Here is a 26270-nt window from a genome sequence, read left to right on the forward strand (position 1 = left end):
TCATAAAACAGCTATTTTGACACAAAATATGCTATATTTTTGGAACCACGTGTTGTTTTGAGTAAAAAAAAAAACATTTTTTAGACCTGACTAAGAGCTTTGCAATGATATTTTTTCCAACGAACAAAAACTTTACTGAGGGGAGTGTTCGACAAAATGAACTGGAAGGGTGAATTTTTGTATATAATTTTTTTTCTACTTTTTGGATATTTTTATGAAAATATTTTATCATCATTCTAGAGATAATTTATTCGGCTTTCAGAATATATATTTGCTAGGGTTAATATAGCGAGCAGAGGGGATATTTCAAATATACTGAGTATGTGTCTCAGGGGGTTACCGTATCCTTAAATCTCCACGGTAAAAAATCCTGTTTGATAAAATAGAAAACATGCACTGGATAATAAAAATTAATGCTAGTAATGCCCTAAAGGGACGCAAAAGATACAGTAACAAATCACTTGAATTATAATCCGTCTAGGTAGTAAAAGTGCATGACTTGGTCACCTGGAGAGATCACAATACAAGAAAGAAGAAAAAGCTAAAGGACTAGATCAGTAGAGGTCTATCTAAATTCTATAAGCCTACCTAATATATTTTTATACACAGTTCATAACAGTCACCACTTTCTTCTAATCGGATTAAACAAGACATTTTTGTCTGGCTTAACTTAAGCTGTTAAACTTTGTCATGAAAATGTCTTTGCTTTTTATTTCAACAAACTGTACACCTTTGAGACGAGGTGATCAACAATGGTTTTGAAGGGATCGGTGCATTAAAAAGTATAACAAAAATTCAAAAACTTTTTACTTCAAACATAATATATTTGGCTATCACTTACAGCTGAGGGACATTGTACTTCAGTTTACTGTCTGCCTGCATGGATATTTGCTATCCTATAAACACTATTTTGAAAATTTTGATAATTATCCTTACTTTTTTTCCAAAAATTTCCCAAAATATATATGCAATAAATGCAATGAAAAAAAGCTTCTTCGACTTCCGTGACATGCCAGATGTTATGCAAGGGAGTAGGTTTTTTTTAAAAAAAAACAAAAAATGATTTACGTGGTAACACACGTATGAGAGGCTGCCACTTAAGGTGCAGAGGTAAGTAACAGTACAGTACTGAGTTAAATTTTCTTTATTAGTAATCATACTGAATAAAGAAAATTTTCTGCATGGTACTTCTGCAATGAACTGAGGTACCAATTTATTCAACTTAACCACCATTGGTTATGGAGTTGCTTATATTGCTTATATTTTTCAAAATTGTGCATGATATCTGTCTTCTTCATAGCTAAAATTTCATTCAAGCAATTTATTTATTCCGTGCAGAGGGGATTGCTAAATTAGTTGGCAAGCAGCTGCATCGCAAAAGGTTGTGAGTTAGATCTCCCACCTAAGGTTGTCTTTTGGTTAATTTTGTCAGATAGTTGCTTTTAAGTATACGAGACTTTGTTCCCTCTTGAAGAAATATACATTAATATATTTAAAGGACTGCCATTGAACAGTGTAATGTTTATTAATTTGTGCCAAATAATTTTAAAAATATGTACTTTTAACTATTTTATTATGCTCGCTAACATTTTTCTTCTAGTTAATATCACATTATGAGGCTGTAAATAAATGAATTGTTCATGATGTCATTAGAACAAGAGGTGCTAGATATTGGCCGAAAACTTCAGAAACTAGTTGGAGAGGAGACACCTGTAGGTATCTTTATGTGGCTTGATTTATATCTTTATTGTCGCATCATCTAATTGATGACATGATAATAAATAAATACCATTGCCAGTACTAATTTGTTATTGGTTCATTTAGAACAATGAAGCTGCAACTGATTTACTGAATAGGCTAAAAGAGTTGCCTATCACCTTGGATATCTTGCAGGTAAAATTATTTTGTTAGATTATATTCCCAATCATAACAAATGTGAAAGGTTCTTATGCATATATTTTTATGTGCATAGAAAACAAGAATCGGGATGGCAGTAAATGTAGTTCGTAAAGGCACCTCGAAAGAAGAGATTCAAACCTTAGCAAAAGGTCTTATAAAGTCTTGGAAGAAATTGCTTGGTAATTTGTTTTTAGATTTACTTATTTTTTCGTATAGATTTTGACAATGGTATGGAGGCCAATTTTATTAGAGACATCCACAGGACACGGGTTTTAAAAAGACCATTTAGAAAAAAAAACTTGATTGATGAAAGAAATGATTTGAACTTAAACGTATGAACTTAAATTTAAAGCCTACACTCGCAACAAAAAACGTTTAATTAAAATTATTAATTAATACAAATATTATCTTGTCATGAACTTGCGAGGTTATTTTAGGCTACATTTTGACAGATGCAGCTGTCATCAACAGGCAATTATTAAAATCATTTTTTTATATCTTTATTGGTATTCGTTATATAGCTAATTAGAGTAGATCTAAACCTAATTAATACATCAAAGATATTTTCCGATTATTAAATTGAGCAAAAATGAGTAGATGAAATTTTAATTTACCATGATTACTCGATTCTTGATCATAGAGCATATCTCACAGTTTATTTTTATGCATCATAGATGGTCAAGATAAATCAAAGATCCAACGACAGTCATCACAAGATAAAACAGATTCACCATCACTCAACAAATCAGCGTCCAATTCCAGCTTTACTCGATCCGACTCCAACTCTTCAGTGTCTTCCTTGAACGGCAAATCATCTTCATCAAAGTCATTTCCACCAAGTCGTAGCAATGATCCTATTCGTAATCGATGTCGTGAAATGTTGATGAATTCTTTGAAATGCGAGGATCGACCTGGTTAGTTATTGAAATGTAGTTATGTAGATCTAACACCGTGATCCCTGATGAAAATCCTTATAAAAACGACCGAAATAAACGAGCCAATTGCTTTTTTGCTTTGATTAACTCTAACCCTTTAATAAGTGTTTTTATTACCCCACTGTTGAGTATTTTCGAATGTTTACGTTTATTCGAACGTTCTCGGAAAATTTGATTGGTTTTTTTTTTTCACGTGACCAGTCTATATGACGCCGTATTAACCGACATCAAAACAAAAACAAAACAAGAAAGTTAATTTAAAGTGGTAGAAAAATGTCAATTACTCCTTGTTTTTGTCTGGTAGACGATAGTTTATTTGACGATTTAAATGAAATAGACGAATTCATAGCAGGACAACAGTCAAAAGCTACAAAATATTGTAATACGTTTGCAGCAAACACCTTTGTCAGGTAGTGTCAAAAGGTCGTTGCTCAACCGGGTCACTAAGCCTTGTTTTTGTTAAAGACCCCTGGACTCTAAAACCTTTTTTTTCATTAATGGTTATGAAATAATCAGTGGGGTAATAAATAACTTATTAACCTTATTAGCCTGTCTATACGGGAAAATATAGACCTCTGTCACTCGCATGGACCTCACTGCGTTCGGTCCATGACGTCATGACCTCGGTCTATATTTTCCCGTATAGACCGGCTAAACGGTTAATAAGCCATTAATATTGGAGGTCTGAGGTGATTACGAATTGTTGGATGAACTGTATGTACAATGAGCTGCATTTGTTGCATTTAAGTGCAGCAAACAAGATAGACAGATAAAAATAAAGCAAAAATTTCTATTACCTCTATCTTGTCAGCAGACACAGTAAATACGTTGGTTTCTTGTCTTTAGGAATTCTTTTGTCACAAAAAATTTAGGAAAAAGTTTAAGGATTGTTTTTCGTTTAATTTAGAATCTGATGCTCCTGCCGTAGCTACTGCAATCGAAGAGGGTATCTTTTCAAACTGGTTTTGTTGTACACAGAGTTTTGATTTATTGTATAGATTATCGTCCACAGAAGTGTCAGAAAAAATAATTCAGAAAGTTGTCAAGGAAAAACGTCAATTAAACCTCCTGATTCGTTTATAACCAGTTGCAGTAGCTTAAGTTTGTTTGGTTTTTCCCCAAAATATTCTGATTAAAAAAATATTATTACTGATTTTTTCTTAACATATAATCAGCTGTTTTCGCCGTATTTAAAGATACCGGATCTAAATATAAAAATCGAGTGAAAAGCCGGGTTATGAATTTGAGAGATAAAAGAAATGCTCGTTTGCGCGTGCTTGTTCTCGATGGAGATATTTCCGCTGAAAAATTTGCAAACATGACAGCAGAGGTAGGTGACAGTAAACAAACATGGCAGCCTTATGGTTTATATGTTCATTCCTTTTAATTATTATTTCTTGTTTCTGATTATTATTTATAGGAGCTGGCACACGACGACCTAAAAAAGGAGCGTGAAGAAATAACAGCGCAGGCTATCAAAGATCACCAACTCGCTACTACTGGAGGAACAAGTACTGGTCAATTTAAATGTGGGAGGTGTGGCAAGCGGAATACAACTTATAACCAGGTGAGTGAAGCCACTTCTTCAGAGTTGCTTCTGTAAATTACCTTATTCCATGAAATTAACGAGTCAAGAAATTAACGCGAATTAAATTACCGGTCATAAAATTAACGCGGCACAATCAAATTATTTTGAAAAAGACATTTAATTAACGCGGTTAAGCAAGATTGTTTTCAAAAATGCATTTAATTAACGCGAATGTGAGAATATGCGATATCACACGAAGCAAAAATTACGGCAACAGTCGAATTCACGGTAATGAAGCGGTCTTTTCTATTACAATATGGTTTGAAAATCAAAATAAAAGTTTTCGTTGCTTGGAAAGACAATGTTATAAATTCAAAAAATTTGAAAGAAAAGTGCTTTTAGTTTTTTTCCACTTGGATGAAGATGATACAAAAGCTATTTTAAAAAAGATCGCTGAATAAGAGAACACCGTTGAGCTATCGTCCGATGAGGAGGAAATAATAGAAAATTTGTAAAACAAATTGATGTTTCTTAGGTTTTTATATATTATAAAATGTCACCAAACTACCAGTATTTTAATTAAGGAGTCATGAAATTAACAGTCTTTAAATTAACACTGCATTTAATCAACAGTTCGTAAATTTGATGACTCGTTAATTTCATGGAATAAGGCAAAGGAAAAGAACTCTTCATACCTTTCGGCCAAATTCGCGAAAGTTTGTCGTTTTCCAGAGCATTAATTTGCGAGAGTTTCTGTTCATAAAATCCTTCACTGTAGCTTATTCGAGGAGGTTTATTTTCACGGAATGCAAAAAAATTAGCATTTTTTCACGTTTGCGAGTTTCTGCACTTAAGTAGATCTGACGTTGAAAATGTTTTTTCAGCGAAAACAGGGGGTAAACATGAAGCGTTGTTTATTTAGGTTCAAACTCGAAGTGCTGATGAACCGATGACAACATTTGTATACTGTCAAGAATGTGGAAACCGATGGAAGGTAATTTTTTTTGTTCCTTTTTTCTTGATTTGGTTCAATCCTATCAGATTATTTATTGTTTTAAGGTGTTCTTAATCTTCTCGCAAACTTATCAAAAAGATGTCAAAATTTTACGGGTTTCTTTACTTGCTGAAAAATTATTCCAGTTAGGATTTTCATCCATTTTTTTTTAGATTATTAAAGGGTGTTTTCATTATACTGTGATTTTCTGATTTTTTAGTTTTGCTAAAGATGTTAACGAAAGACTTTTTAAAGACATTTGTGTTCAAGCGAAACCGATGTAAAAATTTTTATGTATATATCTATGCGTGTGATTGAACATACGTAACTCTATATTTACAAAAACTGTTTTCAATCATCCGAGTTTACTGCTTCTATTTTACCAACTTTTAATTTAACATAGTGTTTAACAAAAAATGTTGACAATGTCGCAAATCTGATGGTTTTGGAGGTTATTTTTCTGCGTGACTAAAAATGTTTATTATACCAACGGTGATAAAATTTAACATTTATCCAAGCTCTAAAGACGAGAATAGAATTTTTTAAATTCAATTCTAAATACACTGGCTCGGTCTGTAGTGTTTCAGCCTGTTAATATTGTCGTTCAACGAATTCACGTAAAGGCAAACAAGTTAGCATGGAGTACAGTGAATTCTTTAAAGCAGGAAAAACAGTTCGAGATACAGTAAAGCACGCTGTTTCCAGTAGAACTTTTTCACAATTTCAGTCAGGGGTGCAACGAACAAACAGATTTATTCTAGAAAACCAACCTCCTTCCCAGAGTACCTATTTTTTACATGGACGGAATTGGTAATAAGACGATAAAATAGGTGGCGTGTTTTGGTAATATGCCGCTGAGAGCTTTTCAATTTAAGCTGAATATATTTGATGGAAGTGTGATTATTATCAAAGATATGGAAAGAATAATTTTTATATTTTTATTTTTTATGTTCCTAGGGCCTTAAATTTCTTAAATTTTGCTAAAACTAAAAATGGTTACTCAAAAGAAAAAACTGATTAACTTGCCGCGATCTATTGTTTCGTGAAATATTCTATCCCAGTACTCTTCTAGGTGCAGAGAGAGACTGAAAATAAATAAGGACGATACGCAATATAAAAAAACGGAAAAGAAATTTAAAATTAAAGTTGAAATCACGCATAAACATTTCAGACTACGCGTTCCTGCAAAGAATATGTCGATATAATACCGATCTAGTAGTGTGTGATTTAAAAATGAAAGATAATACTTAAAGGGGCTGCGGAACGGCTGTTGGTTTTCGACTTTAGTGACTTACACGAAAGTCGAGCTGATGGCGGCGTAAAACAAAAATGGCTATTTTTCCGGCATGTATGTAATTTACAGACTCGAACATATAGATATATCTAGAATTTTTATCTTCTCCAGCCTTGGTCATGTTTTCAACCAGAATGAGTCTGCTGAAATATTTCTTTGTAATATACTTTTCGAAAAAAAATATTGAACCAGCGAGCAAAGTGCGCTGATCTGTTCATTGGGCAAAACGCTTTTGCCTGATTTTTAATATGTGCGCAGGATATACGGAATGTGAGCATTTTAACCGGTTCGTAGCCCCTTTAAGGTTTTGTGGAATTAAAATTTTTAAAGCTCAGAGAACTAAACACCGAGATTTTTACATAGAAAAGATTGTTATAATATATAGTAAATACTATAAATATAGTAAATTTCCTGGTAAAGTAATCAAAGTCTAAAGTGTTCCTGGAGTAGAGCGCGTACCTAGATCCTTAAAGTCTGTAGGATCCTCACAGCAATTGTAGAGACATTATCACGAGGAAAACATATTTCTGCAATTCTATTTTTTGTTATTATTTAGGGTCTTTAAAAGATTAATAATAATTCTCTGCAAAATCTCATGATCCAAAAACGGATTGTAAAACATTTTATGTCAAATCCACCCCTAGTTCACTAGAGCAAAAATAAATATTACTATGTAGTGCAAAATAAATAAGAAGGCTAAAGAAACGCCAGCCCTCGAAATTAGCGTCAGCAATCGGCAATTGCGACGGCAATCGCGGTCGATATACCTGGATAGATTAAATTATGATAAATTTCTTGCTGACTTTTCTGATTGCTACTCGCCATCACAAATACATATTCTTCTTTTACAAGACAAGTATGTTTTTAAATACATTAAAAGTAGTTTCGTTAAGAAAAACCTGCAATCCTTTAGAAAAATACACAATAAAAGATCATTCACAACGCATAAAAGTATCACACTCACCAGCTGTATTTTTAATGTTTACAAAGTTTACTAAGAAGTGCCTCGTTTTCATGCTGATGATGTAATCGATAATTTAAATTCGGGAAAGGTGTATTGCTGGCGCGGTTTCATTTCACGACGGCAAAAAACTGCCGAAGCAAATCTTTGCTGCGCGCTTATTTTGCGGTAGAAAAGTGGAGGACGTTTTGATTCGTGAACCCCAAACACGATGATCGAGCGTCTACGTATAGCGACTCTCTCAATCTTAACTTCCTTTTCTACATGTTCGAAATAGTATGCATGACTATACTGTCATTTTTATAAATTTATTGTTTATTTTTCAGGTCATCACAAGCAAATAGGCAAAAATATGCTTCGTTTTCAAATTACAAAAAATCTTTATCCATGCGGCTTAAATAAAATTCATTCGAAAAGTTTACCTACATTTTATCAAAATTTATGCAAACAAATGTTTTTTATTGCACGTGTACGATGGCCCCTATGGCTCACTTCTCTTCCAAATCAAAAACACTTCTCTTCTATATAACGAAACACTTCTCTTCTGTATTTTGACACTTCTCTTCAGTTTTTTGACACTTCTCTTCTACACTTAACACTTCTCTGCATTTGGCTCTTTACAACTTGAATTCTAAAATCTGGTCTGCAATTTTACATCATTGGTCCGTAATTTTAACCTTTTGTGAGGTTTATTACACGGGACCAGTCCCCTCGCCATGTGACATATTTTTTCAACAAGAGTAAGGTCTGATGATGGTTCTGAAAACTGTATTTTGCAAGCTGTTGAGATTGCATTAAGATCTTAGCATAATGACAAATATGCTGGCACTGGCAGTTTTATTGTTGGTATACCAACAGCTAAACAAAGAATTGAGTCTTTTTGGTCACAACTTTCAAAAGACAGACCAAGTTGGTGGAGGTTATTTTTAGGGAACTTGCACTTAGGATTTTTAGATACTGGTGATGCACTCATTGCTGAATGTGTACGCTACTGCTTTATGGATTTGATCAGAAAGAACCTTAATGAATTTGCGATTCGTTGGAATCAACATCTGTTAGCACCAAGCAAAGGTGCTACTGCTCCCCGTGGAAGGCCTGATACATTGTACTTTGTTCCAGAATTATATTGTTGCGAGTCTTTTAAAAAAACTTTAGATCTTAATGAGCTAGGAGAATTTAGCGAACTATCTGTACCAGATCACGATAATGAGCCTGAATTTATTGAATTTTCGGAAACAGTTCTTCCAATGGAGAGTTAAGCTCATATGAAAGAGCTTGAAAGGTTGTCTAGGAATTTAAACATTTTTTTAAAAATTCTTGATTGGTTCTTTAGAATTTGGACTAAGAAGATTCAATAATTATGCATGATGTCATGAGTATGCTCTGCAAGGAAGTTAATTTAACATTTTTGAAAAGCCATATAGAGTTAAAAAGATTTTCTGGCCATTCACTTTGACGGGTTTTGAACATTTTACATAATTTTTTTATTTAGTTACCATTATTATGCTCAATGCATACTCATGACGTCATAATTTCGCATAATTAGCGCTACTTTTAAGACAAATATCTCGAGAACGGATAAAGATTTTTCAAAAAAATAAAAAGATTTATAGACAACTTTCAAAGATCTTTAATATGAGCTCAACTTGATTTTTAGCGGTAGGGAACCTTTAAGCCAGATACAGCTCATGAAGCTATTTATTATTTTATTGCCTTTTTTATGCAGTCAAAAGATATGTAATACAACACCTGTAACAATGTAAAATACTTGGATTTTAGAAATATATATCTTGTTTTTTCAAAACCACGAGTTCTTTTCCCAACATTGCTGCAAAAAAAATATCTTGGTTTTTGTAAACCACGAGTTCTGTTCCTAACAGACATCACAATCAATGTTTATTCCCGGATAAAGTAGGGTCAATTATAAGCCGCAAAACGTTCTAGTTTCACTGAATCGCAATCATAAAAGTTCAAAGTTAGTGGAAACTAGATAAAAAAAGCAATCTTGTATTACGCTTCTGGGACCGTATAAGAATATAGCTTGAAATTTCGCAAAGTTTTTCCGGCGAAAAATCTAATTTTGCAGAAACTTTAAGAGGCCTGTAAGAATTTATAACTTTACTGGGTCCAAAATTTCCTATGCGCAGGGCCCGGGGTGTGCCATTTATTCATAAACAAGATCTGGATAAATTCATATATTAAGGACCAGATTCAGTCTGGGAAATTTTCGAGCTTATGAAAGAAGTGTTTCGCACTTGGAAGAGAAGTGTTTCGCACTTAGAAGAGAAGTGTTTCGAACGGAAGAGAACTTTGGGTATCAAAGTAGAGAAGTGTTTTTATACAGAAGAGAAGTGTTGTTATACAGAAGAGAAGTGTTTTGACTAAGAAGAGAAGTGTTTTGATTGAGAAGAGAAGTGAGCCATAGGGGCCATCGTACGATGGCCCCTATGGCTCACTTCTCTTCCAAATCAAAAACACTTCTCTTCTATATAAACTTCTCTTCTGTATTTTGACACTTCTCTTTAGTGTTTTGACACTTCTCTTCTACACTTAACACTTCTCTGCATGTGGCTCTTTACAACTTGAATTCTAAAATCTGGTCCGCAATTTTACATCATTGGTCCGTAATTTTAACCTTTTGTGAGGTTTATTACACGGTACCAGTCCCCTCGCCATGTGACATATTTTTTCAACAAGAATAAGGTCTGATGCTGGTACTGAAAACTGTATTTTGGAAGCTGTTGAGATTGCATTAAGATCTCAGCATAATGACGAATATGCTGGCACTGGCAGTTTTATTGTTGGTACACCAACAGCTAAACAAAGAAGTGAGTTTTTTTGGTCACAACTTTCAAAAAACAGACCAAGTTGGTGGAGGTTATTTTTAGGGAACTTGCACTTAGGATTTTTAGATGCTGGTGAAGTACTCATTGCCGAATGTGTACGCTACTGCTTTATGGATTTGATCAGAAAAACCTTAATGAATTTGCGATCTGTTGGAATCAACATCTGTTAGCACCAAGCAAAGGTGCTACTGCTCCCCGTGGAAGGCCTGATACATTGTACTTTGTTCCAGAATTATATTGTTGCGAGTCTTTTAAAAAAAACTTTAGATCTTAATGAGCTAGAAGAATTTAGCGAACTATCTGTACCAGATCACGATAATGAGCCTGAATTTTGCGGAAACAGTTCTTGCAATGGAGGGTTTCTCCAAACTTAAAGGTTACCTCCCGTGAAAAATCAAGTTGAGCTCATTTGAAAGAGCTTGAAAGGTTGTCTAGGAATTTAAACATTTTTTTAAAAAATTCTTGATTGGTTCTTTAGAATTTGGACTAAGAAAATTCAATAATTATGCATGATGTCTGCAAGGGAGTTAATTTAACATTTTTGAAAAGCCATATAGAGTTAAAAAGATTTTCTGGCCATTCACTTTGAAGGGTTTTGAACATTTTACATAATTTTTTTATTTAGTTACCATAATTATGCTCAATGTATACTCATGATGTCATAATTTCGCATAATTAGCGCTACTTTTAAGACAAATATCTCGAGAACGGATAAAGATTTTTCAAAAAAATAAAAAAAGATTTATAGACAACTTTCAAAGATCTTTAATATGAGCTCAACTTGATTTTTAGCGGTGGGGAACCTTTAAGCCAGATACAGCTCATGAAGCTATTGATTATTATATTGACTTGATTTATGCAGTCAAAAGATATATATGTAATACAACACCTGTAACAATGTAAAATACTTAGATTTTAGAAATATATATCTTGTTTTTTCAAAACCACGAGTTCTTTTCCCAACATTGCTGCAAAAAAAATATCTTGGTTTTTGTAAACCACGAGTTCTGTTCCTAAGAGACATCACAATCAATGTTTATTCCCGGATAAAGTAGGGTCAATTGTAAGCCGCAAAACGTTCTAGTTTCGCCGAATCGCAATTATAAAAGTTCAAAGTTAGTGGAAACTAGATAAAAATAAAGCAATCTCGTATTACGCTTCTTGACCGTATAAGAATATAGCTTGAAATTTCGCTTTTTTTCCCGCGAAAAATCTAATTTTGTAGAAACGTTAATATGCCGTAAGAATTTATGCAAACTTTACTGGGTTCAAAATTTCCTATGTGCAGGGCCAGGGGTGTGCCATTTATTCATAAACAAGATCTGGATAAATTCATATATTAAGGACCAGATTCAGTCTGGGAAATTTTCAAGCTTATGGAAGAGAAGTGTTTCGCACTTAGAAGAGAAGTGTTTCGAACGGAAGAGAACTTTGGGTATCAAAGTAGAGAAGTTTTTTATACAGAAGAGAAGTGTTTTTATACAGAAGAGAAGTGTTGTTATACAGAAGAGAAGTGTTGTTATACAGAAGAGAAGTGTTTTGACTAAGAAGAGAAGTGTTTTGATTGAGAAGAGAAGTGAGCCATAGGGGCCATCGTACCATCGTACACGTGGGTTTCGTTTTTAAAATTGTTTGAATAAGACTTGCGGCATAAAGAAAATCCATTAAATTCGGGCCTGCTATGGTTTCCAATTGCTTTGTCAAATGAAGAAATTATCTACAATTAAATCCACGATAAAATGTCTATTCTGCCTGTAAGTGCAGTTTTGCAGACTTAATTCATCCGTGCTCCGTCGGCGTTCACCTAGTTAAGAATCGCATGGCTTGATTTCTTGGGTAAGGCCTGGTTACCAACGACGAAGGGGCCAGGCAAAAGAGATTTATGTTTACGTAGTTCTTTTAACAAAGTCAGGAGTCGGTGAATTAGCTAGGATTAGCTAGACAGGTTGGCTATGAATAGGCTTGCTCGTGGATTAAAGGAACCAGGACTATTCAATAATTCTAAGACTAAAAGTTTTCGACCAAGACGGAAATCTATCAGACGTTTTGTCCGACGAAATGTGGCGGAAATTTTGTTTGACTAGTCTCCAAAAACTATTTCAAGGGTTGCCATCGCACGCTACAAAATGGATTTTATAGGTTGATATTGAAAACTCTATTCTTCAGGCGTGCGATTAATCACACGCCTGAAATCATTTAGGAGTGTGCAAGGCGTGCGCGTGCGATTGCACGCCTCTCTTGAAAAAGACTGATATTTGAAGGGTAAGTAAGACTAACAAAGCTTCAAAAAATAATATTTTCAAAATTGCCGACGCTTCCGCTTCACTCTGTGTCGGCAAATTATTGCCGAGGAATTGCCGCTGCAAACGACTATGTCGTCGACAATTTATTGTCGACGGGTTTTGGGGCTAATTTCGAGGGCTGAACGCACTAACATGGTGTTTGAAACACATCGCGGTTGTTGAAGAAACGCACCAAGATAGAGCTAAAGAAACCAATGCTGTTGAAGAAACTCGAGTCAAGCTTAACACTGGACAGAAAAGTCAGATAAATATAGTTATTTATCACATTTGTTAATTTTACAAAATGTACACAAACAAAAACAATTCTATAAAAACATATACTCGTAACAGTGCTGTTCACGTAAACACTTGTATGTTGAACTGTTATATCTTGAGTGCAAGGTTGCATCCGTTTCTAACGTGTAGAAAAGAAGAGGACGACATGCACTTTTAAAACATCGAAAAAAACTCGATGAAAAGCTGACGTTAAATTTTTAAAAGTTGTTTAAGTGAACGAAATGTTCGTCGTATGGTTATCCTTGTTTCCTTCACTCTTTTCAGTTTTCGATATACGCTTTTTAGTCCTCGGCTTAGGCCTAGGTCGAGGTACTGGTCTCACCAAGGTTGAATGGACCTAAAAAGATGATAAAAGAACGTAGTACCACCATATACACACTTCTGACATAATTTAAATGAGCAACTTTGTTGAGATGAAAAATACCTTGGGTGATTTTTTATGTTTCCTGACAGGAGAAGGAGTAAAGCCAGACTGTGGACTTCCATCTTTTTCTAAAAAAAAAAAAACAATGCCTTTTTGATTAAATCAAAGCATGACAGAGGAGAATTTCTTTACCATTTTTTTTTTGATTATAAAAAAACTACCTGGCGAATCATAACATAATCTTGATTTCTGAAATTTTTCTCGCAAAGCTCTGGCAATGATGTCAGCAGGATTTGTTGAATCTGCACGAGGTTGGACGTTCCTCTTTAATGGAGTACCGCCTGGCGATCTAAAAATAAAAATTATTTCGTTTCTTTACAATGAGCTTAAAAGGAGAGGTTTCACCAAACATTTTATCCTCTTTATGATAGCTACCTGCTGATGTCGACTGTTTTTAATTTGACAGTTGACAATCCTTTTAAAAGATCGTCCATGACAGGGTATTGTTTTTCCTCCTCGCTTTTTTTTCTTTTTACTAATTTCTATAAAAAGGTAGTAAATTGCATAAATGTTGCGTATGATAGAAACTACTTTATACATATCAAAAGCAAGTACCTGGGTATTTGGCGTCGCAGCTAACGTTTGTGGTGGAGGTAGTGGTGGCGGCGGCGGTGGTGGTGGAGGGGCAACTGCTGTTGGTGGTACAACAGCTACAGGAGTTGGTTGTGTGGGTCCAGTAGTTGTAGATGCACCTACAAATAAAAGAGTAAAAACGCTACAATGTTGTCACAATTTCCGAAATAACTTTTGCACTGGATGCTGTATTATTTTTAGCTTGTTATCGTTTATGCAAGCCAATAAAAACTCACTAAAATTTCAGTAAACAAAAAGCTACTCTGAGCACAGCATAATATATAACCAACCTCCTTGTGTTGATACGATCATTGCAATTTGAGCTCTAAGTTTTGCCAGTTCGTCTTCAAGATGGGAAATTTTTTTATCTTCGGTGCTATTGGTTTCATTTGTTGGTTTTGACGATTGGGGTATGCTGATGGAATCCTCTTTCTAAAACGCAACAAAAGTATAGCATCTTCACAAACAATGCAAAATTTTTATGCACTTATCAAATTAAAAAAAAAATTTAAGGAGCATCATACATTTGATTTTTCATCTTCAGCTTCTTCTTCACATTCTGTGAGTTGGTCATTTTCCTCTACAACGTCTTCTTCATCAAAACCATCCTCCCAAACCAATTGTCCCAAGTCTGCCAAAGTAGGGACCACATGATACTTCACATGATCCACATGTTGTCTCATCTGATCCAAGTTAGCTGATATAAATGTGGATGCATGTGACATAAAAGCCTTGCGCGAGTGATCAATAAGCTACAAAACAAAATATTATAGTTATTAAGTTATGGTATAAGGTATAAAAAGGTGTTAAATTGAGTATGTACTTATATATAATTTGCTGGTTTAGACTTGCATAACTTAAATACCCCACCTCTAAATATTCTCTTTTCGACGGTGCGATAGGTACATTGCTTCCAATATATCTGACAACACTGCGATTACTTCCCATACGTTTCGTCTTCAAACTAACATGACTGGAATATTCTCGTTTATGTATGGCGCTACTTCGGCGCTTAGTTTTCATTCGTTTTTTGCGAAGCTTGTCACCAACCTAAATTATATAAATTTATATTTACAGCCACAACAAATTGATGGTAAGATTTTAACCAATCAAAAACACACATCTTAGCAAAGGCAAGGAAATAAAACTTGAATGGATGAATGGTTCAGATTCGAAGGAAGTTTTATATGATGAAACACATGAAATTTCGAATAAATAAACTTCAGTTCTTTTAAATATGTTTATTCTTCGTAGAAATAATAATAATTTCCTTTAGTATTTCCTTTAGTAACAAAATTTTCTCTTAACTCATTAATAGGTTTTGAAAATTTCCTTTAGAAGGATTATGCGCTATTTTGGCTCTGGCCTAGTACGCTAATTTGGAAAGGTTGGAGAATGAGGCACCTTTCATTCAGTAAACCCATATGGTGGCCATAGTGGCTAATACCTGCTTTGAGTATTGCCTGCTTTTAAGCTTCAGATTTTATGCTCTCTGAATTGCTTTGCTTAATGAAACAAATTAATACAGGCACATGTGTCAGTCTATATTTTTGAGCCATAAAGAACTGTAAGAGCTATGAAAGACAAGAACTCTTCAAATTTAAAGGTAGAATTGGACTAAGAATATTTTCTTTCCCTTATGTGCTGCCAAATTAATGACACTCGCTGAATTTAACTCATGCAACAACTTGACAAGCTATAACAAACTAGCCAAACACTAAAGGCAGACAATCAAGCCGTTGGATTGGCTCACATCACCCAGTCGTCAATTGATTATCACCTGAGCATCGATAAATATGGCTGCACTATTGCTCTGCTGCACAGTCTTCTTGCACAATCATTGTTATTAAGGTTTGTGTCCAATAGTGGGAGCAATGGTGTATTCCTATTCCCACTAGGGTCGGTTTTCTATGTCAGCCAAAAATTTGGACAGATTTGTGTGCTGTTGATTTTATTATTTACTCACTCAATTATGAATCCTAACCTTATTATGTGGTAGCCGAAACGCGCATACTCTGTTAGTAATTACCCTCTTCGCCTTGAGCAAGCATTTTAGTGTTATGGTCATGTTATGACTACTGGCAGCATACATTATCTATCCTGCCTTGCATTAATTACTTTTCTTAATGTGAATCCCAATCCATTCCCTAAATTTATAAATTGCTTACCATGCGGATGATGTTGTATATGTTACAAGTTATTTTATAATACAATATTCTCTCTTAACATGTTTGTTTTTACTGAGAAACCAAGACAGTTAAGACATTATAAAATTTACATACAATGCTTTCTCCCTAAGAAAGCGACTAACTGTTTGAACAAAAGAGCATCATGGAAAAGTATGGCAAAACACAAGAAGTTGTCTTTGAAAGCACCATTGAGAAAAGTTCGTGTTGCAAATAAGTCTGCTTTGAGTAAGTTCAAACTTTTAATTCATTGAAAATAACACTGAAACTTTGATCAATATACATAGTCGGAACTATGTTGATAAAAAGATTGAAGCGTAACACATATGCCTTGCCCCCTTTTTTTACAAATTATTATTCCTGAGATGATATGTATCTGGCAATCATGTCGACACATGGGTTACAATGATGTAATCTGTAAAAATAAATCTGCTAAGGTGGTGGTGGGTAGGGGAGGCAAATGTTAACGGGCAAAATTCGCTAAGTGTGACAACCCTTTTGTCGTTGGGCCCTGATCATACAATTCTCGGATTCAGGTTAAAATGCCTAAAACTCAATTTTAACATGACCCACAATTTGAATTCAGCATATAGAAACTTAAAAAATTTCAAGCTCATACCCTACATACAGCTGCATCTATTAGTAGACAAACATTTGATGCTTTGTGAAGTAATGACCACACAAATCAACTGCAGTGAAAATGTTTCACTGCAGTTGAATAATACGGTCAAACTCTTATAAAATTTAAAAACTTTAAATAACAATAAGTCCTGTTCTAATAATCATAATGGTATTTAAAAATTCCCATCTTATATAATTTTTGCTGATAAATCTAAATATGCCAGTCATTTTTTGTTTCCTTTTTTTAAAAATTTGATGTTATAACCCAGATTATGAATAGATTTTATTTAAGAAAAAATTCCAAAACTGTGGAATTGAAACATAATTGGCATTGATTAGTTTTTTTGCTACTATATTGATGGCAGAACTGTTTGCTTAGAAATCAGGGTACCTATTATTCTTTCGGTTTTTGTGGTACATCATTTTTGTGGTATATTTTTATGATACATTACGCTTTCAACTCAAGGGTTTAAACTACTGATGCAAGGTCATTTTAAAGAAAACAAAAAAAGGGCATGTATAGCTAGGGCAACTATAGTATTTCACTATCTTTTACATGTAATGAACCAATTGTTAGCCTCACTCACACCTAAAGTTAGCTACCACAAAAATACCAATTTAACTAGCATAAAACAAGCGACATGCTAGCATAAAAAATTCCTTTTTGACAGATTTTCTAGCTAGCTGTATACTTTACAGTGAGTGAGATAATTTTACAATATAGCTAGTTCTAGCTACAATTATCCACAAAAAATGTTGGCTCCGGCAACTTAAGACGAAAAACCAAGGACCAAAATTATAATAAAATCAGGGAAAGAACATAGCTTATATTCTACAGATAGTACTTCTTGCCTTAACTGATGATCAATTGATCATCGGTTGGCAATTGATGTTTATATAAATTTTGATGTGGTCATGTGTAATCATTCATACAGCTCAGCCCCAAAGGGCATTTTTCAACATTAAATGACACAGAGGGGAAGTGAAAAGCCATATTTTTTATGGATAATTGTAGCAATATTGTAGGCACGTCACAAAATGTTTTTTTAGATCGCATTTTAAAAGTTTAAAAACGAAAAACCGCTATAGAAAAGCTTTTATAGATTGCTTTTTAAAAGTTTAAAAACGAAAAACGGCGATAGAAATGTTTATTTAGATCAAATTTTAAAAGTTTGAAAACGAAAAACGGCAACAGAAATGTTTTTTTAGATCGCATTTTAAAAGTTTGAAAACGAAAAACGGCGACAGAAATGTTTTTTTAGATCGCATTTTAAAAGTTTAAAAAAGAAATATAATTCGTATGAAAATTTGTATAAATAAAAGAGTATAATTCGTATGTCAATTCGTATGAAAGAGAATAAAATTCGTATGAAAATTCGTATGAAAATGGTATAAAAGAGAATATAATTCGTATGAAAATTCGGATGAAAATCGTATAAAAGAGAATATAATTTGTATGACAATCGTATAAAATTCGTATTAGATTTTTTAAAAATCGTATAACTATTTAACACTATACGAATTGTATACGATTTTTATACGAATTAAAAGCAATTAAATTCGTATATATTCGTATAAAATATCATACGAAATTTGTAGACGACCCCTAATAGAGTTGCATATATTCATCACTTCTATTAAAAAACCAAAAATGCTATTTAAGAAAAGGTACTTGTTCGACTTGCAATGTCTCAAAGCATCTTTTCAGAATAAGACTCACTACAATTTTTCGCCTGCTAAGCTTTTAATAGAGAGCACTCTCTGCATGCAACCCTTTCTTCTTTATATTGATGTCTCAATTTTTCAGTTATGATTTTTAAATTAAAAATAATATCACCTTCTCCACTGCTTTAACCTCTTCGTCATTGTTAGTGCATGATGGGATTAAACTTTTAACAAACTCTATTGGGCCAGTTATTATTCGTGAAATGGTATTCTTGGGGTTTTCGTCTTCTTCCCCAGGATCCATTTTTTCATGTTGTTGACTCAGTTGCCCGTAAAAATTGAACTTGACCTTACCATGGTCACGCTTACCTTTAAATATTTTTTAACCGTTTTAACTTGTTTTGTTATGGTAAGTAAAAGCAGTTTCCCCTACAAATAACGGTTTCTGAATAGGCGAAGCAAATGTCAGTACAAATTTTGGCAGAGAGATCAACCAGAAATCAAAGACAAGATTATCAAAACATATAGGCAGAATCGGTCAGCTCTGTGTCGTAGCAAGACTTTCAAATTTAACACATATTTCCCCATGACTTAATGGATGCTTTAGCTGTTGTAAAACATTTAAATTCTCTGGCTCAAAAAGTAGAAAATAGAGAGACAATAGTCAAGGTCAGTAGCCATAATGTTATATTTTTAAAATGATAAACTGAATTGGTATGTAAAGTTGTTATCTACACAGATTATTAGATCTATCATTCTACAGTGTACAGGTTTGTCATAAAAATAGCTGAAGCAGATCCTCGCTAGGCCACCGTCGAAAATATGTTTGGTTAGCGTTATTTCTAATTACAAAAGTGAGTCGGCGGTCTGTCGGTCGGATAAAATTTTTCCCGAAAAATACTATATTTTGCCGCCATATTTTGTTATTCTTTTTAAATGTGCGCCAGCTGTATTTTTAGCCTCGGTTCCAAGTTCGATTTTTGTCAGTCAGCGGCGTTTCCCTGGTTTTCGCTTGTATTGCCATATAAATACGAAGCAGGAAAATATAGCACTGAGTAGCGCTGTGCAGTCTCTTATCGTAATAACATTTTAGACGTAACGACCGTAATTTGGAGGACCGCTGAAAAGGTAAATGGTGGATTTTGTTGAGTGTCGAAGATTGTTTGTGGATTTTTTGGTTTATTTTTTACAAATTTACTGACTCCCTGCCTCGACTTTCGCCTTTCAAAGTGAGTCGGTCAGTGACGTTAACCAATTATATTTTTCAGGGTGGCCCTATATATATAATTTAAACTCTCTAAAATTTAAGGTTGCAGTAACCCTTTTTTAGCTGTCCAAGCTCAATTATTTACTCAGTGTTTTATTTATACCATTTTTTTACTATTTCCTAAAAATATAGGCCTTAATACATAATAAAATGATTTTTGGGTCAGCAAAAATTTCTACTTAAAAATGTATATATCATAAACAGGGAAAAAATCAGCTTCTGCGAACTCCAACTTTTTACAATCTTGTTATTTTTCACCAGCTTTTTTTAAATAAACCATGGGTTAGCCCTTTTAAAACAGCGTGCAGAGATTTTTGGTTCATTCTTATTTTTTTTAAAAAACAGCTTTTTGTTTTTTCAAAAGATTCTTTGTTAGCATCCCCTGCTGCATTGAACACTGTTAAAAGAAAAATATTCCAAATAAAAATATTTCTGCACACCATATCATGGCTGCATGGTTTACCAAGCATGTCTGAAAATTGTAAGCAAAAACGAAAATGCTATTGAAAGTTAAAGCTCATGCAGTGTAGCAAAATGAAGATCGTCTTAAATTTCTACATATGCACCATCTTTGTTGTTATTAACATTTCTCTTTAATAATTACGTCATATCTTTCTGCACAATTTTGCAAAGGCGTAGACTTAAACTACATTCAGAACCAATTAATTGTATATAGATTGTAATTTAGAGGGGAATTGTTGAGGCTGAATATTTTTGGTGAAAGATAGTAGTATGTTAGCTATAAAATCGTGACAAGTATGTTATAACAGAAAATAAAAAGCCCTTGCAGGCTTAAAGATTTCGGATTCGTAGCTTGCGTTCCATCGAACCTTCTGTACATTTTTTATGTTAAAGTCAAAAATGTTCTTGAATATGGCCAATAAGTGTGTGAGGTCTTAGCCTGTCCTAAATTACATCTTCACTATATATTCATACATATTTCTATGAAATGAGAACTTCAGAACATTATATGCTGAGTGTACAAAATATATTTAATAAACCTTTTTTTTCAATTATCATATAGAGGGAAAATATTAAGAGGGTGAAATTTGCCATCGGGATGACAATGTAGGCTTTAGCTCATACATTTGAAACAAGCAAAACATTTAGTAGTTGATTGTTAATTTATTTAGTATCGATTAAGCATTTACTGAGAGTATATAGTGGCTGTTCATTTTTAGTTCATTTTTTCCAAGTTACGTCGACGATACGACAGCGTACAACCATGTAAATCAGTGTTCGCAACATTGATCTAAAAACGCACTTCTTTCCTGCAACATGACGGAACAAATTCCAACATACGAGATCGACAGTTGTCAACACCATTTTGTGTTCATACTGGTGTATGAAACTAAAGCTTGTCCAAATTTAACAGTGAAACATTGACTGCTTGTTCAGTTTTAATGAAGCTATTTCCATCGCTATTGCATTGCCATGGTATTGGAATATGCATGTGGAACTATTGGATGAATTCAACAATGGTATTAAATTATGATTGAAGAACAAGGACTTATGTTGTACCTTATTCCAAATAGCACTTCATATTTGATAAAAAGCACACAAGATGTAATTTGAAGATTAACTTCACATTGCTGTATTCGACATGTACGCCATATCTCAAAAAGCGCTTTAAAAAACTTTTGGATATGGGTATTAATTAATGTTCCACCTTACAGCAAACGGAATACGGAAGATATTTCTTCATTGTTAAGGGTTCCATGGAACTGTCATAATAACTTCAAAATTCCAGTAAAGTTCTTCTTATCTAACATGCAAGTGGTTGCATACTTTTCCATTTTCAGTATCATATCAGCTTCACTATTGAAGTCCTTAATTTTGCCACTTTCAAAGTACATCCACATATTGTACAACATTTTTACAACGTCAAATGATGCTCAACAAAAAGTTGCATGGTGGATTGCTAGAGAAAGATGGAAAATAAATATATAACCTGAAAAACATCTTCCTCTAAAAAGCTACTTGTTAGCTCGGCTTAGCTTGTGAGTGGTGAGTGGAAATAAAGAAGCTAGCTGAATATCACTCATGTGACGATTTTACTCAGAAAAGCTTATCAGATCAGAACATCACCTGACAGAAATGCCCGTATTTTTCTCGCTAAAAACGCCATCATGAAAACAAACTTTATGTTTACGTTGGTATATTCTGCTTTTATGACAAGGGGGTAACACATAAGGAGAGTAAAGGAAGTAGAAATACAAACTACTAGCGTCCTGTGTGAATGAAATAGCCTTTTTACCGTAAATGTAACGTTATTTAATACTTTCATTACTATAATTTTGTGTGAACTATAATCGTTCAACAATTGAGATATATTTTGGGTACAACCCCAGGGATTATTCTTCCACGCAAAGCAAGCTGGCCTGAACCTGACAGGTGGTCCTTTCCGTCACAACAAATACTCGAACCTGATTGGTTGCATTATACGTCATTACAAGACGTTGCCCCAACAACGAAAACGGCATCGATGGCACTTTGATCAAATTTCCGGACGAAGAAAAAAAAGAAAAAGGAGGAAAATCGGCCGGTTTCAATAAGAATTCGGATAAAATCCGAAATCTTAAAAATGGTGATATATAAAAATAACCTTTCGTAACTAATTATGTAAAAAAAATCAGAGTAACCCTTTTTTAAAAGGGTTACTCTGAATAATAAATGTCACCAGCTAATAAGGTAATAAATGTTTAAAAAAATGTTGTTTCGGTTTGATTTCTGCGGGCGAAATGTTAAGGGTTTTCTTAAAATGCCAGAAGTCGTCCAACAGCCCTCATGCTTTTTGCCGCGTTTTGGCCAGTCGGCACCCTCGTTAACGCTTCTGTCGCTAGGAAAGGCATATTTAGACCACACAATTCTTGTTTTTATAACAAAGTAATGTGGCATAAACTCTGTGTTTTTCTTGCAGGATTCTGAGATAAAGCATTCCTCACTACAACCTAAAAATATATTTTATTTATATAATATTTAAAAGCAAGGGATGCAGGTTTTTGCAAAATTTGTTTTCAAATGACCATAATGATGCCACAAGTTACAGGGCGAAGGAAAACACACAAAAAATCAACTAAAGTAGTTTTGATGGCCCAAAAGCAGTGATTGGACAAACTACTATCTTAGGAATAACGAATAAACTTTGTTTGAAAAAAAAGATCTTGGTACAATGATGCTTAAATAATAAGAAAAAGTGAAAATGTGCAAATTTTGCCTCACATTCCTGCATTGTGTCCTAACTGTAACAAGGAAAGGTACACTGATATAAGGAGTCCACCAGGTACCATAACAGATAAAACAAAGAAATATGTATGCTATATATACTACGGAATTTGAAAAATTAGCTCTCAATTTCGACTATTTTTAGAGCGTTAAATTTTTTTAGTGTATTACTTATGATCATTTCTAGACACCGTTCTAAATTATACTTTCAGAATATATATAATTCACAATATATATAGTTTTATAGGATTTCAACTTAAAATTTTTAAAAATGTTTTTAATTTTCAAACCCCTCTAAGAGACCTGAAGACAATATATACATGTAAAACTTCCTGTTGCTCACCTTTGATAATAACTCTTATGCTTACAAGAGTTATTGTCAAAGGCGATTTTTTCTCTTTGATAGTTCTAATAATTTTTTTATGCAAATTATTTAGGACCAAGGATGTTTGCCAGGTTTGGTACTGTTCCTGGACAACACAGATAGTGAAGTTGTACTCCTGGTTCTAAAGGTAAAAAAGCTGCAAAATATTTTACCAAATATTGCTAAGTTGCTATTAGCATCAAATACTTATTTGAATCATTGTAGTCAGGTCAAGCACAATATGTCATGCCAAAAGTTATTGTTTAGACACTGCAGCTACTAGCAGAACATGCTCCCAATAGAAAAGTGATGCTGAATGAAGTGGGAATGATAGAATCTTTAAAAAGTTTAATGCAAGGGAACAGGTATGCTTCATCCAATTATTTGTTTGTTTTAGGATGTGGTGCAGAATGATGCGAGAAAAACAAGGCGTTTACGACATTTGAAGGAGTTTGTTTTATTTTTTTGAAAAATATTGTTGTTTTGTTATTGTTTGTTTGAACAACCTTGTAATGTAGTGCCCGGAAGGTTCTTCTAATAAGAGTGTGCCTACTATTTTTACGCTATGACATGTCGCTCTTTCTGTTTTATTTAGATTCATAGATATCCCAGATATAAAAAGACGAGCAACCTCTCTACACAACCAACTTCATCTTCCCACTGTTCGTAAATCAAAACAAGCCCGTGTACATACCGTCGCTCCCACGTCTCAAAAATTCTTTGTTGGCTCTTCAAATAAAAAAGCTAAACTTATTGTGTTGCAAATCACTGGCCTTCATGATGAATCAACAAAAAAAATGTGTGAAGAAGCATTATTACAGGTATACTGAACTCTAGATGGAAAATGAGATACATGCTTTTATATGTCACCTTTGCTCAACTTTGTTCTGTTGTTTAGGTTCGTGGTGTGGTCAGTTTTACATTTAATATGACAAAACACAGGTGTATGGTACGCGTGGTACAAACAGTGAGTGGAGAAATGTTGTGTAAAGCAGTTGAAAAAACTAAAATATTAACAGCAGAACAAGTAATCCGAAACCAATCCGGTGAAGAGGTAACTTGAATTCATAAAAGTTTTGCTCGCATGTAACTGTCCGTGTATGGAAGCATGCTATCGCAAAACGAAATATAAAGTACAGACGTGAGACGCCCAACATCCTGCGCAAATTCCCTACAATTGGTAACCTTCGTAGGTGGGCATGGGTAGCATTTAAGCCCCTCCCAACTAAAAATTTGAAAAAATACCAACCCCAACCCCTACAGTTGCTTACCAAGAATACAGCTCCATTTGTTATAAGAATGAAGAAACTTTTACAATCATAACCACTTCAGCCTGAATACATGCCAACTTCCATTGTCCACTGTAGAAACAAAACGATTTTTTTCAGATAAAGTAAGTGTTTGGTGTTCCATAAACAAAATATTACCACTGTACTATTCTATAGGTTGTTCTATCGTTTGGACGCCATCCGAGTATTCCAGGCGAAGAAAAACGACAAACCGAAACAGATTACCCTGACTATTTGCCAGAAGAAGACCCAGTCGAAACGTCTAAAACAGTGAGTGGTGTCTAATTTTTATGTTTCGCAGTAACTAAAAATCCTTTTGGCTGACATTTATTATCTGTCTTTGTTTAGGCTATTTCTAAGCATGGTGAAAAAGATAATGGTGGAGGCGGTTGGTTTAGCGGAGTTTCTAGCTTTATCAGTAGCTCGTTATATTGGTAAACATCTTTCTAAACTCATGACAAGCTTGCAGTATGACTTTGAAGTCGTACAATTATTTGAAAGATCTTTAGTTTTATTTTTCAAATATATAAATATATTTTTAAATTACGAGACTGATCTTCTGAAGTGATAAAATGCTCGGTTGATCTTCTCTCTCACATAAAAAAAAATGTTACAATATCTTTGTTTGCTTGTATTGTAAATACGTAAAAACGATTTTGTTTTTTAATTCGACAGCAAATGTTGTATATTTAAATAAAAAACTGTCTTCTTTTTTTGTTGTCATTACTCAGTGGACAGTTTTCTCAGAAACAGTTGATGGACGGTCAAACTCTCATAAAAAACATCTATGTAGCCGACACCACAAACTGGCACGTCTATCCCGCATTTCAAAGTCCCAACCTGCATTACTCACTAGATTAGACTATAAGCAGCCATCAATGACGGGGCATATCAAAAAAATTTGTAAAAGATCACTCCATATTTTCACGAAGATGTCTCGATGTCAGCAAATAAACAAGATGCCCTTGGCGGGAGGTTGCTATATAGCGTGGATCTCTACAGCGGACATTGATTCAGGTTCCAATTGTGACTGCTATCGGAAGTTTTGGTGTATTGCTACTATTATTTTTTAGAATGATAAAAATGTATGGTATGAAGTTTTGATATTGTCCCATTCCTAAGGTGTGTAAGCGCTGCAGACAACTGTCTTTCGACATTTTTGAATTGAAGCGGGTGAATTTTCATTCCAAGGTCTAACTTTTGTTCCAGACCTCCTTTAAACACAACGCCTTAGTTATGAATTTTTTGCCATAAAAATTAGATAACTTGTGTACATGCATATTTGCGTTTTTGAAATTTGGTGTTGTCCCTTCCCTAAAATTAGGTTTCCAAAGTAAAAAGTTTATGGCAGTAAACAGTTGTTACCTGGAAGTCTCGCATAGCATTACACAAAGAAATTAGTCTCGAGATTAAAGACAAAAATGACTTTGATACCTCGCAGGCAAAGCTAAGATATTTGACAATTTTCAATATCCAATAAAATTTCCTTTTTAAATATTTTTTTTGGCGCACTGCTTTTTCAGATGTTAATTCTTTATTAATGAGGCTTTCAAGTGTCTAGTAAATTAGCTTTTTCATTGTCATCCACTGATGGCACATTTTCCAAAAAAATTTATAGCA

General features: G+C 33.9%; 3 protein-coding genes across 6 annotated transcripts; 2 read left to right on the forward strand and 1 right to left on the reverse strand.

Moving 5' to 3' along the window:
- The first annotated feature begins 1492 nt into the window (after nucleotides 1-1492).
- LOC130654114 (transcription elongation factor A protein 1-like) lies at nucleotides 1493-5719 on the forward strand. The gene is made up of 9 exons (XM_057456643.1): nucleotides 1493-1712; nucleotides 1825-1893; nucleotides 1973-2078; nucleotides 2574-2813; nucleotides 3742-3780; nucleotides 4010-4164; nucleotides 4255-4401; nucleotides 5285-5356; nucleotides 5577-5719. The coding sequence occupies exons 1-9, from the start codon at nucleotides 1641-1643 to the stop codon at nucleotides 5583-5585; spliced, it is 909 nt and encodes a 302-aa protein (XP_057312626.1). The 5' UTR covers nucleotides 1493-1640; the 3' UTR covers nucleotides 5586-5719.
- A 7290-nt stretch (nucleotides 5720-13009) lies between these two features.
- Nucleotides 13010-18850, reverse strand: LOC130654536 (mitochondrial fission regulator 1-like). Of its 3 annotated transcripts, none has more exons than XM_057457143.1 (9): nucleotides 18678-18849; nucleotides 14904-15083; nucleotides 14558-14785; nucleotides 14324-14465; nucleotides 14016-14152; nucleotides 13836-13942; nucleotides 13622-13749; nucleotides 13461-13528; nucleotides 13010-13373 (listed from the first exon to the last, which is right to left on the reverse strand). In XM_057457143.1, the coding sequence occupies exons 1-9, from the start codon at nucleotides 18807-18809 to the stop codon at nucleotides 13245-13247; spliced, it is 1251 nt and encodes a 416-aa protein (XP_057313126.1). In that variant the 5' UTR covers nucleotides 18810-18849; the 3' UTR covers nucleotides 13010-13244. The 3 variants fall into 3 exon arrangements, with proteins under 3 accessions (XP_057313126.1, XP_057313127.1, XP_057313128.1); XM_057457144.1 differs by lacking the exon at nucleotides 18678-18849 and adding an exon at nucleotides 18561-18644; XM_057457145.1 differs by lacking the exon at nucleotides 14904-15083 and having other exon boundaries at nucleotides 18678-18850.
- A 103-nt stretch (nucleotides 18851-18953) lies between these two features.
- LOC130654537 (armadillo repeat-containing protein 1-like) lies at nucleotides 18954-25361 on the forward strand. Of its 2 annotated transcripts, none has more exons than XM_057457147.1 (7): nucleotides 18954-19174; nucleotides 23435-23509; nucleotides 23759-23811; nucleotides 23957-24182; nucleotides 24260-24415; nucleotides 24807-24920; nucleotides 24999-25361. In XM_057457147.1, exons 1-7 carry the CDS (start codon nucleotides 19100-19102, stop codon nucleotides 25086-25088), a joined length of 789 nt encoding a protein of 262 aa, XP_057313130.1. In that variant the 5' UTR covers nucleotides 18954-19099; the 3' UTR covers nucleotides 25089-25361. The 2 variants fall into 2 exon arrangements, with proteins under 2 accessions (XP_057313130.1, XP_057313129.1); XM_057457146.1 differs by lacking the exon at nucleotides 23759-23811 and adding an exon at nucleotides 23629-23726 and having other exon boundaries at nucleotides 18957-19174.
- The last annotated feature ends 909 nt before the right edge of the window (nucleotides 25362-26270 follow it).

This window comes from Hydractinia symbiolongicarpus, chromosome 8 (genome assembly GCF_029227915.1).
Source record: "Hydractinia symbiolongicarpus strain clone_291-10 chromosome 8, HSymV2.1, whole genome shotgun sequence".
In the NCBI taxonomy this organism is placed as follows: domain Eukaryota; kingdom Metazoa; phylum Cnidaria; class Hydrozoa; order Anthoathecata; family Hydractiniidae; genus Hydractinia; species Hydractinia symbiolongicarpus.

Excerpts from the sequence above, each read along its gene's own strand:
- LOC130654114 (XM_057456643.1), top strand. The coding sequence starts at position 1,641 with ATGATGTCATTAGAACAAGAGGTGCTAGATATTGGCCGAAAACTTCAG. Across the intron at positions 1,713-1,824 it reads TAGTTGGAGAGGAGACACCT|AACAATGAAGCTGCAACTGA; the intron begins GTAGGTATCTTT and ends TGGTTCATTTAG. Across the intron at positions 1,894-1,972 it reads TCACCTTGGATATCTTGCAG|AAAACAAGAATCGGGATGGC; the intron begins GTAAAATTATTT and ends TTATGTGCATAG.
- LOC130654536 (XM_057457143.1), bottom strand. The coding sequence starts at position 18,809 with ATGGATCCTGGGGAAGAAGACGAAAACCCCAAGAATACCATTTCACGA. Across the intron at positions 15,084-18,677 it reads AGGTTAAAGCAGTGGAGAAG|GTTGGTGACAAGCTTCGCAA; the intron begins GTGATATTATTT and ends TATATAATTTAG. Across the intron at positions 13,750-13,835 it reads AAAACAGTCGACATCAGCAG|ATCGCCAGGCGGTACTCCAT; the intron begins GTAGCTATCATA and ends TTTTATTTTTAG.
- LOC130654537 (XM_057457146.1), top strand. The coding sequence starts at position 19,100 with ATGGATGCTTTAGCTGTTGTAAAACATTTAAATTCTCTGGCTCAAAAA. Across the intron at positions 19,175-23,434 it reads ATAGAGAGACAATAGTCAAG|GACCAAGGATGTTTGCCAGG; the intron begins GTCAGTAGCCAT and ends CAAATTATTTAG. Across the intron at positions 23,510-23,628 it reads TTGTACTCCTGGTTCTAAAG|ACACTGCAGCTACTAGCAGA; the intron begins GTAAAAAAGCTG and ends GTTATTGTTTAG.